A 14100-nucleotide genomic window follows, 5' to 3' on the forward strand; every position below is an offset into this window, starting at 1 on the left:
CGAAACTAACCGCTACGGCACCATCCTATCCCCCTAGGTTGGGATGCATCCTCTCGCAAGAGGTAGCCCTGGAGTTGTGAGGCCCTCCCCTTGCCATTCGGAGTTGTACAAGGCCCATACAACTCCTGGACTGGGCCTCCCCCGCACAATGATATCCATCCTTCTAACAGGTCTGGTGACACACATATCTAGCTCGGACCGGGTCCACCCGCATAGTGGATAAGTGGCGTGCACGTTTACAAAGTCCCACAAATCATAGTTACTGCATAGTGGATAAGGGGAAAGCTGCCTGGTGGGGCCAGCTTGTCAGCGGCTCGGTGAGGAAGGGGTGAGGGAGGCGGTGAGCTGGGCTGCTGCGTGGATGTTGGGCCGGCGCGCGCGGTTTTGGGCTGGTGGCATGGCTGGAGCGGGAGCGGAGCTGGGCTGGGCTTGGCTGGAGCAGGTGAGGCACACCGGGCTCCTGCAGGTGCAAACAAGGGGACAGGGTGGTCCTAGGGATGGCTACAGTGGTCTCATCGGTGGCCGGAGGCATTGCCGGCAGCACAGGGAGGCGGCGAGGTCGTGCGGTGGCGCTCACCCGCGGTCTTGTGGTCGCGGTGCTCGGCGCAGTGGTGAGGCAGCGCAGAAGGACGTCAGAGTAGTGCCGTGCCGCGCAGCTGCATCGACGTCGATGTACGGGCGCTGGCTCGGCGGAGATCCTCGGCGGCGGCGGCTCCTCCTCCTTCATCTCTCCCTCCTCTGTTTCTCCCTTCCTTGGCCCTCTTCCTCTCTGTTCTGCTCGTGGCGGTGGCAAGGGGGAAATCCCCGGGCGTTCTAGGGTTTCAAGGGCGCTGGCTAGGGGTTTTATACACGCGGCACTAGGGTTCGGGCGCTCGGTGGGGCACGGACGCCGAGAATAGTGTGGATAAGATGGCCGCGGTGCGGGGCGATGTGGCGGCCATCTAGGGCTTCTCCGACTCAAGGTGGCAGCGTGAGCTGTGGCGGGCATCGCGGGTGGGGCAGGCGTGGCAGGGTGGCATGCGGGCCATTCCGCGGCTTGTCCTGTAGCGGCGGAGGCGAGCGTGGCGCCGGTGCGAAGGCAGGTGGGGAGGAAGGGGAAAGCTGCCTGGTGGGGCCAGCTTGTCAGTGGCTCGATGAGGAAGGGGTGAGGGAGGCAGCGCGCTGGGCTGCTGCGTGGATGTTGGGCCGGCGCGCGCGGTTTTGGGCCGGTGGCATGGCCAGCGGGCTGGAGCGGGAGCTGGGCTGGATTTTGGTTAGGTTAGGGGTTTTGGCCCAGAACAGGTTAGGGTAGTTAGTATTTACATTTGATTTGAATGGCTGAATTCAAATCAAATGCCACACATTCAAACATAAATATTCAAAGCCATTTAAACAATGTAGATTCAAATAAACTCCAAACTCCAAATATTGCACACTAGCATTTATAAATCTTATATTTGTTTTTAATTTGCTAGGATTTTGAGATGGGAAATAAGGTCAACCTTATATTATTTCTAGCTAATTGCACATGTACACAAAAAGTTTTTGAAATTTTACATTTTTGGAGAATATAACATTTCGTAAAAATATGGGATGTTACAGTGTGGCACCCCCTCCTGTTGGCCGTGACATTGAGCTTCTGATTCACCAGGACGAGTAACGAGGATTGGCGCCGCACCGCGCTCGGACTGCTGGCTTTGGGGGGAGCAACCTGCTGCCCTCTGGCACGGCCGAATTGGAGGATTCAGGGCTGGCGATTGTCCCCTTCGGTTGGACCCCGGGTGTCTTGGATGGTCGCTCTCCGAGCAGCTATCGTGATGCTGTGGGGCGCCAAGGGAGCTGTCGCGATGGCCCGATGCCCCAGCAGCGGCGTGATCATGACCCGGACGATGGGCGCCCCGAGCCGCGGCGTCGCGAGGTGCTGCTGCGTCGGGCTGGCGGCCAGCGCGCACCAATCAGAACTGAGGAGGGCGGCATGCGCCACCGCTCGCGCTCGCCATAGGTGCACTGTCGACATCAGGCGGTCGATCTGTTGGAGCCTCTGGAGTGCAGCCGGGCGTGGAGTCACTCCCTGGCCCGTACGCCGCGCTTCAGGGACCCTCTACCCCGCGATGATGATCGTTGGGAGCGTCGCTGCTCCAAGTCGCCGGAGCGTCGCCGCTCTCCACCTCTCCCCATGGTGGAGCTGGACCTGTGAACGCACCCTGAGATCTCCTCCATCGGGCGGCTCTTACGTTAGCTCATAAGTTTTTTATTTGATGAATAGTAGCCAAACGAAACGACTAGTGCACTACGAAGCGGTAGGCTCGGGCAACGCCCGAGGTGGCTCTCCTCACACGCACCGATTCCCAGACGTACTGCACATTAGGGCGCCCGCAACGGGCCGTTAGTGCTCTCTACAAGGCCTCCACGTAGGAAAGAGAAATGGAGAGAGAGAATAAGTTGTAGCTGGGGCTGGCGAGAGCCGTTAGGATGCGTCCCGAAACAGAGTGGGCCCCATGCGGTGAATGCGGACGAGGCGAGACGGATGGGAACGAGCTAGTGCCACTCACCATCCTGGGCAGCGCGACTGCCTTGTGCCGCAGCCCGCAGTCCGCAGCGGCGGCCGGAGGTGCACCGGCGAGGTGGACCGGCGAGGACGAGGCGGCTCGTCGTTGTGAGGAGGCGAGGTCACCGCTGCCGAGCGATGTCGCGCGTAGATGCGGGGCGGTGGGGCTGCCGGCGCAAAGACGAGGCGGCGGAGGGCCGAGCACGGCGTGGGCGAGGATAGTGGCGCCGCGGCGCGGACGAGAGCGAGGCGTGGGCGTGGACACCGGTGCCACGGCGAGGATGAGAGCGAGGCCGAGCGCGGCGGGGATGAGGACACCGGCGCCCGCGGCGAGGACGAGAGCGAGGCCGAGCGCGGCGAGGGCAAGGCCGCCGCCGTGCTGTGAACCTGTGCATGCAGGGCCAGGCATCGCCGCTGAGCTCAGGAGCGTGGGAGAGAGGGGAGGGAGGAGGAAGGGAAGGAGAAGATATGGTAAGGTAGGACCCGCGACATTGTTTAATAAAGGTTATAGATCATCTGTTGGATATGTAGTCTATTTTACTTTCTACAGCCGATGTGGACACTCATATAGAGAGTATGCTTACTATACTATTGCGGGTGCCCTTACTATGGCTGTGTTTTTGAAAAACAAAAATTAGTTTCGGAGTACTAAATAACATCTATTTACAAAACTTTTTCCACGGCTGGGCTGTAAATCGCGAGATGAATCTAATAAGGCTAATTAATCCAAAATTAGAGGATAGTTACTGTAGCATCACTGATGCAAATCCTGGATTAAGTAGTGCCGTGTTTAGAAGCCAAAACATTTTGGCAAAAAACATCACATCGAATATTTGGACACATGCATGGAGTACTAAATGAAGTATATTTACAAAACTTTTTGCACGGATGGGTTGTAAATCGCGAGATGAATCTAATAAGCCTACTTAATCTATAATTTGCAACAATGATGCTACAGTAATCATTCGCTAATTGTGAATTAATCATGGATTAATTAGGCTCGTTAGATTCGTCTCGCGATTTACAATCCGTCCGTTCAAAAAATTTTGTAAATAGACTTTATTTAGTACCCGAAATATTAAGATTCTGTTTCAAAATTTTTTGGCAAAGTGATCTAAACACGACCTAGATTCATTAGATTCGTCTCGCGATTTACAACTCATCTGTGTAAAAAGTTTTGTAAACAGATTTTATTTAATACTTTATGCATGTGTTCAAATAGTCGATGTGATTTTTTTATGTAAACTTTTTGAATCTAAACAGAGGCTGTGCTAGTTTTTTTACTGTGCATAAGAACCGGCAGTTGCCTCAACCTTTTGAGGAGGCCAAACCTCGTTTAGTTGGTAAATTTTTGCCTCTTTTGAACACCGGAATGGAGCATTAAATATAGTTAAAAAATAAAACTAATTGCACAATTTAGATGTACAGGACGAGACGAATCTTTTGAGTTTAATTAGTGCATAATTAGTCATAAGTGCTACAGTAACCCACATGTGCTAATGATGCGGTCAAAGGCTTCAAAAGATTTGTCTCGCGATTTCTAGGCAAATTTTGAAATTAATTTTTTAATTAGTGTCCGAAAATTCCTCCCAATATTTGGTCAAATATTCGATGCGACTCTGAACTAAAAATTTTCTTCGACTAAGAGCAATGCCAATAAGCTTGGCTATAAGTCTAGTATTGTCTGACAATGTACAGTAGCCAGATTATCTTCTTTCTTTCTTTATTCATTCACACTCCCTCGTTCTACGCGCACATAGGAGAGAGAGACTGAGTGGGAGAGGAGAGGAGAGGGTGGCAGTAGCAAGCGATCGGCGCGGCCTGCGACGCTCTCTCCTCCTGTTTCCTGCTGTGCGTCAGAAAGAGTACTGATGTGGTTGGGGTTACGCCGACGGCCGTGTTTGGTTGGGGTTGTAAAATTTTTCATGAAAATTTTTATCTCTTTGATCATTAATTAGAGGTAGTAAATGAAGTCTATTTACAAAACCACCTTCACAATCCCTCGTGTAAATCGCGGGACGAATCTAATAAGCCATTTGACCGCGTGATTAGAGGATGGTTACTGTAGTATCACTGTAGCAAATCATCAATCAATTACCGTCATTAGATTAGTCTCGAAAAGTTACATCCATCTCTAAAAAAATTTTACAAATAGATCTAATTTAGAACTTGATGCATGTGAGATTTTTTTTTCGGGAAGCGTGCGCGAAAAAAAACACTGTAATAACCAAACATAGCCGATTATTGGACGTGCCCTAAACAACCTGTCAGATGGCTCCTTGTGCTCGGCTGCATGCATCCTCGGGAGGCGAGTTCATCGGGCAGGCGGGCCCTCACGCGCCTTCCCCTCCAAAGCACCACCCGGACCCACTGCTTGACTTCATTAAGGTTATGGGTGTGTTTAGTTGATAAAAAAGATTGAATTTTGGTACTGTAACACATTAGTTGTTACATGATAAATAATATTTAATTATGAACTAATTATGTTTAAAAGATTCATCTCGTGCTAATCAGTTAAATTGTGTAATTAGTTATTTTTTCAACTATATTTAATACTCCATATATGTGTCAAATGATTCGATGTGACGGATACTGTAGAAATTTTTTTGGGAATTAAATGGGGCCTTAGATCAAAAAAATTTAGCTAAAAATATCATATCAAATGTTTAGACATATATATAGGACATTAAATGTGAAAAAAAAATAATTGCGCAGATGGGCTGTAAATCGCGAAACGTATCTAATGAGTCCACTTAATTCATGATTTGTAACAATGATGCTACAGTAACTATCCGTTAATCTATGATTAATTAGGCTTATTAAATTCGTCTCGCGATTTACAACTCATTCGTGTAAAAATATTTTAAATAGATTTTATTTAATACTCTTAAATAACAAGATTCTTTTTTGAAAAAAAATTGAGGGAACTAAAACACCTTCTATGTGCAACGACCCGTGCCCTCCTTCTGCAGATGTGGCATGCTCGAGGAGAGCACTGGACCCGATGCTTCACGAGCTGTCCGCCTCGCCGCCCTGCCTGTCTGCTCCCCTCTCCTTCTCTCCTGACGGAGAGTTCGATGCGCATGATGGCTGCCGCTCCCCTGTTTTTTTTTTTTTTGAGGGGGTGCCGCTCCCCTGATTACGTCCCTACTTCTGCTCTCTGGGAGGGCCCAATCTGTTTGGGCCGAGATCAGGATAAGAAGATGGGTCGGTCGACGCTGGACAAGCTGGAGGAGATTACTTTCGGGCCAGGAGTGCAGCGTCCTGCGGGCTCAACTGAAGATGCGATGCAAGTCCTCGAGCAGCAGGTCCATGAGATCTATCTCAAAAAAAAAAGCAGGTCCATGAGATGGACATTTATCCGGCTGATCCGGCCGGGGAGGCCAGCACGGGGCAAGGTACTTCGTTTGTCGATGAAGTTTTCACTGATCTCCCACAACCACTTGTTTCGACGCCTATACCTCCACAGGCATCTCCGGAGTTGGTGCCAGCACGCTCTCGTACAACGGCTGGGCAGCCGCAGAGGGCCAGTTCCAGGCTTGCGGCAAATAGAAGTTCCATTCGGGTGTCGAAGCGAGGCCAACATCGCCTCATCCGCGAGCTCGACTTCGTCAATCCAGATGTGCCAGTGGGGGAGGATGTTGTAGCGGCCTACGTCAGCACCTACAAGGAGCCGCTGCCGGGCAAGGCCGTTAAGGCACTGCGCTCGGCGACCAAGCTGGACTGCAAGCCAATTGCAGCAGCTCTGAAGGCTGTTGCGGCAGGAGGTGGAGCGAGTGCAGGGGAGCCCTGAGCGGCCTGTCTCATGTTTAGTTGTTCTCTAGTGTTATCAATGTTAGTTGTTGTTCTCTAGTGTTATCAATGTTAGTTGTAGCAGTGCAGTTGCAAGACGTCCTCAAGCTGGTTGTGGTTGAGTTATTCTTAGACTGTTCTCTATTGTGGGATCGGGTTTGCCTTCCGAGGGGGAGCATGCTTTTGGGGATTTTGGTTGCTGCTCTCCCATCGGGTCGGCGGTTGGCTGGTGCTTTGTGTCCTCAGTTTATCTGGTTAGTAGCGTTGCCTTTTGCTGAATTCTGGGAGCTCCAACTGTGTCTCAATGATTGACGGTCTGAAGATTCTGAATTGGAACGTCCGCGGCTTGAACGAAGCTGCCAGACGAGAAACTGTGCTACAACTTGTCAAGGATAATCAACCCTTGCTTGTTTGCTTCCAGGAGGCCAAGTTGCAGAACATCACAAGCCAACTAGCCAGGGAAATTGTTGGCAATCTCGATTTCCAATTTGCCCCGGCAAATGGCACTTGTGGTGGTATTTTGCTGGCCTGGAATCCTGACCTCGTCATTGCTTCCAATCTGCTGATAAGAGAGTTCTCGCTTTTGATGAATAACACAATGCGCATGACCAACGTCTCCTTCCTCATCTCTGTGGTCTATGGCCCGACTGAGGATGCTGATAAAGGTCGTTTCATGGAGGAACTAAAATCAATGAAGCCCTCAGATGAAACGGCCTGGACGCCTGGTTATGTGTAGGCGTCTTATGGGGCAGTTTCGTAATGCTTTGGACTACTGTGAATTGTTGGAAATTACTCTTCATAACCGGAAGTACACTTGGAGGAATGAGAGGGAGAATCCAACTATGGTTCATTTGGATCGTTTCTTCTGCAATAAGGATTGGGATAATTTTTTCTCATCTCTGTGTCTGCAAGCGCTGGCCAGCTCCATGTCTGACCACTGTCCGCTCTTGCTGTGCAATCACTGCCGGAAACTCGCAAATTGCCGTGTGCTAGAACCTTTGCCGTGTACTGAAACACGGGCACACGGCAAACCGGACATTTACCGTGTGCCAGAAGAAACAGCACACGGCAAAGGTTCAACTCACGGCAATAATTTTATTTGCCGTGTGTCCGCCCAAAAAACACACGGCAAAGGCACAACACACGGCAAACATGTGCGTTTGTCGTGTGCTGAAAAATGATACACACGACAAACCTTTAGCACACGGCAAAGAGCCCCTGTTTGCCGTGTGCCTGCTATATTGCACACGGCAAACCTCTGGCACACGGCAAAATTGTGCAAAAAAAAAGTAGACACAACACTCCCAATTTTTTTTCTATGCATATACAGTGTATTGTACTCCTTGTTAAAATCTGTAATATTTTTAGTTATTTTAGCTATATTTAGTCATTTAATTTCATTAATCGAATTTTTAGGGTTCAACTTGAAGTGTTTTGAATAGTGGAGTATAATGGATATAAAAATGATTTTCATGTTATGGAGTTTAATTTGATGACGTAAGCACGAAATAGAAGTAGATTTCGAACATCTTGCTCGCGGACCATGCTTAGAACAGTTTGAATGAATTGTTTGAAAATTCTATTAATAGCAAACGAATTCAGAAAATCATGAAATTTGTCATGGTATCATGATTTCATGCATGGAGATGGTGGTAAAATTTTGAGAACGTTTTGCGAAAGTTTTCATGTATGCTTGTTACAAATCGAAACATGTCCAGAGAAGATCCGTAGAGTTGAGAAGGAAACGTTTACATTTGGACAGAACGTTACGAACGAATTAGCGGTTGACTTTAAAACTGTTTGTGTTTGCAAAAAACAACTTAGGCTCTTTAATGCCAAATTTTGGTTAATTTTCGGATGACTGGTATATTTATTATTTTTTTTGCAATCAAATATTTCTTTCAAACACATGAGCAGGAGCAGGAGTAGGAGCAGGAGCAGGAGGAGGAGGATGGGGCGGACCAGGAGGAGGATGAGGACTTGGGCGTACCTGCCGTCTGGCAGTGAGGCCCCTCGAGGCTCCCGGATCATCCAATACCTCTAGAGCACCGACTGGTCCTCCGACCTGACGGGAAAAGGTAAGTAAGTTTACAAGATTTTAATATGTTTTCTTTTGATATATTCAAAATCACAATTGACACTAACACTATATCTCAATAACTTGAGCAGGAACTTTGACATAGTTGTTCCAGGTGTTGCTCACAACCGCATGGCCAATGGCATCCTGGGCCTCCTTTGCAAGCGACACTACCCAGGCGCCATGGATATTGCTGGGGTACGTCAGCCAGCCTCTTCGTGGGAGCACTACATCGCCGCACCGGATGGACCAGATGAGGAAGGCAGGGCATTTGACAACAAGGCGCACCGGGTGTTGAACGAATTATGGGTAAGTCCTCATGGAACTACATTTACGAATACATCATATTCATTGCACCAGATTTTGAAATAATGACTTTGTTCACATTTTTGTGCAGGATTTCTACAGATGCGAGGAGGGAATGATGCCCAGGGCGATGCAGGTGGCTAGCAGAGCTTGTTACAAGCTGGTGGCGGATATGCTTTACGAGGCGCGCATCCAGGCCGTCATCGACTACAAGGCCAGGATCGAAAAAGTGAGGATCTACAAAGGACCTGCGAGAGACATCAGACTTACCCAGGAACAATACTTGCGGGTAAAGATTCAATCTTAAGGAGTTATCAACTATGCTCCATTTGTTCTTCTTAAATGTATTAGATATTGATGATGTGCAGGTGCCTCCGTGGTGGATTGCCAATGATTATCCGTGCTGGGAAATAATAGTAGACTGGTGGTGCTCGCAAGAGTGGGTGGAGATGCACGAGGCTGCTCGGCAGCGGCGTTTGCTTATGCCAGGTGCATCGCACCATCAGGGCAACCGTAACCTCAAGGCGTACGCGGCTAGATATGTATGTGAATTAATTTCTTTATTCTAACACTCAATTCTTCATAATTTCTAATCATCTTCCTTTATTCGCAGTCGGTGTCACATGGTGGTGTGCCTTGCACCCAAGTCCAGGCATACTGTTTGGCCCACAAAAGAAAGGCGACGTCCGATGTCACCTTCAACCCGCAGGATCCGCCCGAAGTGTACAACAACGCAAGAGTCCACAGCCGCCTCAGTGGGTACACCTCGATGGCACAAGAAGTTCATGGGCCGGAGTTTGATGCAATCAATGAGCCCATTGATGGAGAAGTCGTCATGAGGGCGGGAGGAGGCACGAAGCATGGATGGTACTGGTTTGGCGACAGCTTAGTCGACACGGCGACTACTCCCACTCTCTCGCAGATTCGAGCCAGGAGTACCAGCTCAAGCCCTGCCATACGCCCACGGCCAGACACTACACAGACTCAGATTGAGGCTGTCAAGGTTATTTCTGTTTCATCCGTCGTTTCTATGTTTTTACATATGTTCGCTTTGAATTCTAACCCTGGGATCAAATCCTTTAGGCCCAGATGGAAGCAGCCTTCCAAGCACGGCAAGAGGCGGCAGAGGAGAGGTGGAGGGCCGAGCGGGACGACATCCAGCAAAAATTGGATCAAGCTCTAATATTTATGCAAAGCCTGGGCTCGGCGATGGGTGTTTTGCCTGCACAATTCCCTCCGGCCCTACTTGTTCGTCGTGCAGAAACTCCTCCTACCGTAAGTGGTTTTGACTCCTATCGAGTTTCGGAATGTCTTAGTGACTTAGCATTAACCTAGATTTACTTAAAAATAATATCTTATGATACATCTACAATGACTTACAACTTAGGCTAATGCTTGTAGTTTCATTCTTATGTAACTCAATATATATTCGCTTATGTGCAGAATCAGTCGGCGGCATCCAATGATGGGCCAGTGAATCCTGACTTCTCGCCTCCGGTGCAGCAGACTCAGCAGTTTGTGTGGCCACCGCCTCAATGGGTGGCTTAGATTCAGCAGCAGCAGCAGCCAGGTTGGTCGCAGACGCCTACATGGCCGATGTGGCCGCAGTACCCGCCACCGCCACCGCCGCCGTCGGACCCGTGAGTTACATTGTATGGACTTATTTTGTACCAACTTGTATGGCTTTGTATGGACTTGATTTGTATGGACTCGAGTTGTACTTGTGGTTGTCGATGAACAAAACAAGACTTTATTGGTATATGTGTATCAAATACCTGTGATGCTTATTCGGATACATGAAATAATCATTGTGATATATATGAAATGCTTGGGGTACCATATTGTAAGGATCACCGGGGTGTCCGACCCTAGAGGGGGAGGGGGTGAATAGGGTCGCTAATCGCTTTTCTATCCTAGGGCTCAATCTAATTGCATAAGATAAACCTAACACGTCCTACACATGCTAGTTATGACTAAGGTTTATCTATGCTACCCTCTACTTACCCCAAAAGACTTGCAACCTATAGCCAATCCTAATCAAACTAACTAGGAAAGTAAAGGTAAGCAAGAAAGAGTAAATGCAGGAAACGTAATGCGGTAAGTAAAGCGGTAAGGGAGAGGATGTGCAAACTCCCGTGAAGACACCAAGACACATGATTTAACGTGGTTCGGTTAGGACACCAAAGTCCCTCCCTACGTCCACGGCCACTTGCTCACAAAGAACAAGTGTGATGCCGAGTCTCTTCGCTTGATCACCGTCTTGCCACGCCTCCAAGGCTCCCGACAAGTAAAGGCTAAGTGACGCCAAGTCACAAAGACGAGGTCACCGCCACCGTCTATCTCGAAGCGTCACCACGGCACCGTCTTCACTATCTTGGAGCTTTAACACCAAGTAGGGGCCTCCTTCCCCGCACAAAGTGTCGTTGCCACTCCACACCAAGTCGGAGGGTCACACAATGAGTACACAAGGTGCTTGCCGCAGCAAGGCTTTCTCTCAAGCTAGTTCTCTCAAGAACTAAGCCTAAACAAGTACTAAGCACTCTCACAAGTGTGCTTAAGCCTATATGATGTACAATGAAGCTCTATGGTGGTTGGAGAAAAGCTGCCAGAAATGTGCTTAACGCCGGTTAATCCGACGTACCCCAAAAGCCATCATCGGTTCAACCGGTGTATGTAAACTGCCACTTGAAAAACTAGCCGTTAGTAATTAACCGGTGTATCGCCGGTTTAACCGATGTAATCAACCGGTGTATGTAATATTAGCGTCGGTTTAACCGGTGAGTGTAACTTCTTCACGTTCCTCCAAAAACCACCTCTCTGGACAACTGAACCGATGCAATTGACCGATGCATCGTCGGTTCAACCGGTGTATGTAATTTCCTCGGTCTTCATCTGCCAATGCACCGACATATATAACTTCTGTAGCGTCGGTTCATCCGGTGTAAAACCCTAGCCCGCAGACCTTCTCTGTGATTGCACCGGTGAGTTCATTTTGCTCTACGTCGGTTTAACCGATGATAACAAAATGCCTCAATTCTTGTCCCTTGGACCGAGCTACGCCTATCTTCTCTTTGTCATCACTTGAACCTAAAAGCCTGGGAATGTTTATCTTAACAATCATATTAGTCCAAGTGTTGTGTGTGTCATCAATCGCCAAAACATTATATTGAAATATGGCATGAGAGGCCATTTTCGCTACACATATACGTAATCAACAAATAAAAAAAATTGAATCTGGGACCTTTGCCGTGTGCAAAAACCAGGGCACACGGCAAAGGAACCATTCTTTGCCGTGTGCAAAAAGTTCTGCACATGGCAAAGGTTCGGTTTTTGCCGTGTGCCACATCGGCAGGGCACACGGCAAACCCACTTCCACGTCACTTTTGCTTAAAACTATTTTTTTTGCCGTGGGCCGAGATTTGCACACGGCAAAAGGTTTGTCGTGTGCCCGATATGTGGCACACGGCAAAGACCGCCTTTGCCGACGCCTGAATGCCGTGTGGCGTTTGCCGTGTGCGGCACACGGCAAAAGCTTTACCGTGTGCATATCGGCCTTTGCCGTGTTCTTTGGCACATGGCAAACCAACGGTTTCCTGTAGTGAATCAAGAACGGCCGCCACGGAATGCAAAATTCAAGTTCGAGCAGTTTTGGACCCGTGTTCCTTATTTCATGGAAACTGTTCAGAGGGCCTGGGAACAACCTGTCCTGGGCAATTCAGCGCTGATGATCTTCCACAATAAATTGTTGAACACTGCCAAGGCACTTACAAAGTGGAGTAAATCCCTCCTCGGTAACGCGAGGATGCAGCTGCATATGGTTCAAGAAGTAACATTGCGACTGGACATTGCACAGGAGCAGAGGGCCCTAACACCAGCTGAGATGTTGTCACGGAAAGACCTCAAGGTTAGAGTTCTGGGACTGGCTTCTGTTGAAAAGGCACGACGACGACAATGCTCTCGCATAACCTGGATCAAGGAGGGAGACGCTGACGGTGGGTGAGAACCACGAGCAGGAATTTGTGGGAACCTCCGTTTAGAAATTTGGCCAGGGGTGTAACTCGCAATGAGATTTCAACTGTGTGTCAAAGGATTGGGACAAGGAGATTTAGATAGGTTCAGGCCGCTTGGAAGCGTAATACCTTATGTCCTGTGTGGTGCTGGTTGTATTCAGCCTTCTGTGTGTGAGTTCTTGCTCTAGTGAGCTTGGTCTGTTTGCTAGGGAGACCAGAGTCTATCCTTTACATGTTGCCCTTATGCTCTATTTATAGACTCTCCCGTGGGCTAGGGGGAAGCTTACCGTCATGAGTGTGAACACGGCGCCTAATGCTAGGCACTGTCCTGCAAGTGGAGTCTGCTCGCTAGACGTGATCCTGTGTTGTGGGCTAGGGTTGGTCGGCTCCGGGATCCTCCCTCAGGCTCCAGGGGGGGTCCTCGGGGTCTTCCCTAGGGACGCCCCAGGCAGGGGCGGAGCCAGGATGTCGTTTTTTTCATTGTTAGGGGGGGCCAACCATACAAATTACTATAAAAATTTAATCAAAATTTAAATTTGTAATGGAAATTTGGGGCTCATGGGGGGGGCCAGGCCCCTGTCCGCCCCCACTCTCCGCCCCTGGCCCCAGGGTGCCAGCGAGGCCGCGTGTTATGCTTGGTCTACCGCGGGATGCCCCGGCGTCTCCCTTGGGGCCCGCTCGGAGCCTGGAGTCCTTCATGCGGTTTACTTGACGTGACGGGTGGCGCTGCTGGTGGGGCAACTTGCGCCGTCCACCGCCTGATTGACGGGACATGACCGTGGAGGGGGGCTCCCCCGCCCTAGTCAGCGCGCTATCTGATCGCACGCCTCCTCCGTAATTATGCTATTTTATGAGGAAGATGCATCGTAGTGGGTCCCGCCCTGCTGTAGTAGGGCGGGCGCGGTAATAACCGCCGTGGGGTAATTCCTTCTTGACCAAGGAATTGCCTTTGTCCAAGGGAGTTGCTTGGCTCCCCCTGATCTGGTGTCTCTTTGGTAGCCACTGTGATGGGCCGGGCCGTTGTGGCGTCGTGACGAAGTGGGCCTCTCGGTCCACCTACCCTTGACTTGTCCAATGCAATGGGAACCCCTGTTCCGTGGCACTGATATAGCCTCCGGGGTCATTAATTTGAGCAAGGTAGAATTATTTGTTATTTTTTAGAGAAAGTTTACTATATAGTTTGACTATCACATATTTAGAATGATTTTTTCGAATTATTTCATGGTGACATGTGTATATGTTATTGTGTCAATTTATTTTGCTATTTACTTTAGGTTTACTAGATAGGTGGCCTATGACACATTTACAATTTGTTTTCGAATTACTTCATAGTAACTTGTTTTGATATATGTAGAATTGATTTTTGTTTTTATACGATAATTAATTAC

At 49.0% G+C, this 14100-nt stretch overlaps 2 protein-coding genes across 2 annotated transcripts; both read left to right on the forward strand.

Moving 5' to 3' along the window:
• Nucleotides 1-5768: 5768 nt before the first annotated feature.
• On the forward strand, nt 5769-6598 carry LOC120642908. The gene is made up of 2 exons (XM_039919491.1): nt 5769-5925; nt 5997-6598. The coding sequence occupies exons 1-2, from the start codon at nt 5815-5817 to the stop codon at nt 6318-6320; spliced, it is 435 nt and encodes a 144-aa protein (XP_039775425.1). The 5' UTR covers nt 5769-5814; the 3' UTR covers nt 6321-6598.
• Nucleotides 6599-8502: 1904 nt separating this feature from the next.
• On the forward strand, nt 8503-9104 carry LOC120642909. The gene is made up of 2 exons (XM_039919492.1): nt 8503-8705; nt 8794-9104. The coding sequence occupies exons 1-2, from the start codon at nt 8529-8531 to the stop codon at nt 9007-9009; spliced, it is 393 nt and encodes a 130-aa protein (XP_039775426.1). The 5' UTR covers nt 8503-8528; the 3' UTR covers nt 9010-9104.
• Nucleotides 9105-14100: the final 4996 nt, after the last annotated feature.

This window comes from Panicum virgatum, chromosome 7K (assembly GCF_016808335.1).
Source record: "Panicum virgatum strain AP13 chromosome 7K, P.virgatum_v5, whole genome shotgun sequence".
NCBI lineage: Eukaryota > Viridiplantae > Streptophyta > Magnoliopsida > Poales > Poaceae > Panicum > Panicum virgatum.

Bases quoted from the DNA above. Each gene is read 5' to 3' on its own strand.
- LOC120642908 (XM_039919491.1), top strand. From the start codon at position 5,815: ATGCAAGTCCTCGAGCAGCAGGTCCATGAGATCTATCTCAAAAAAAAA. The intron at 5,926-5,996 runs GTACTTCGTTTG...ATACCTCCACAG, and splicing joins GGAGGCCAGCACGGGGCAAG to GCATCTCCGGAGTTGGTGCC.
- LOC120642909 (XM_039919492.1), top strand. From the start codon at position 8,529: ATGGCCAATGGCATCCTGGGCCTCCTTTGCAAGCGACACTACCCAGGC. The intron at 8,706-8,793 runs GTAAGTCCTCAT...ATTTTTGTGCAG, and splicing joins GGGTGTTGAACGAATTATGG to GATTTCTACAGATGCGAGGA.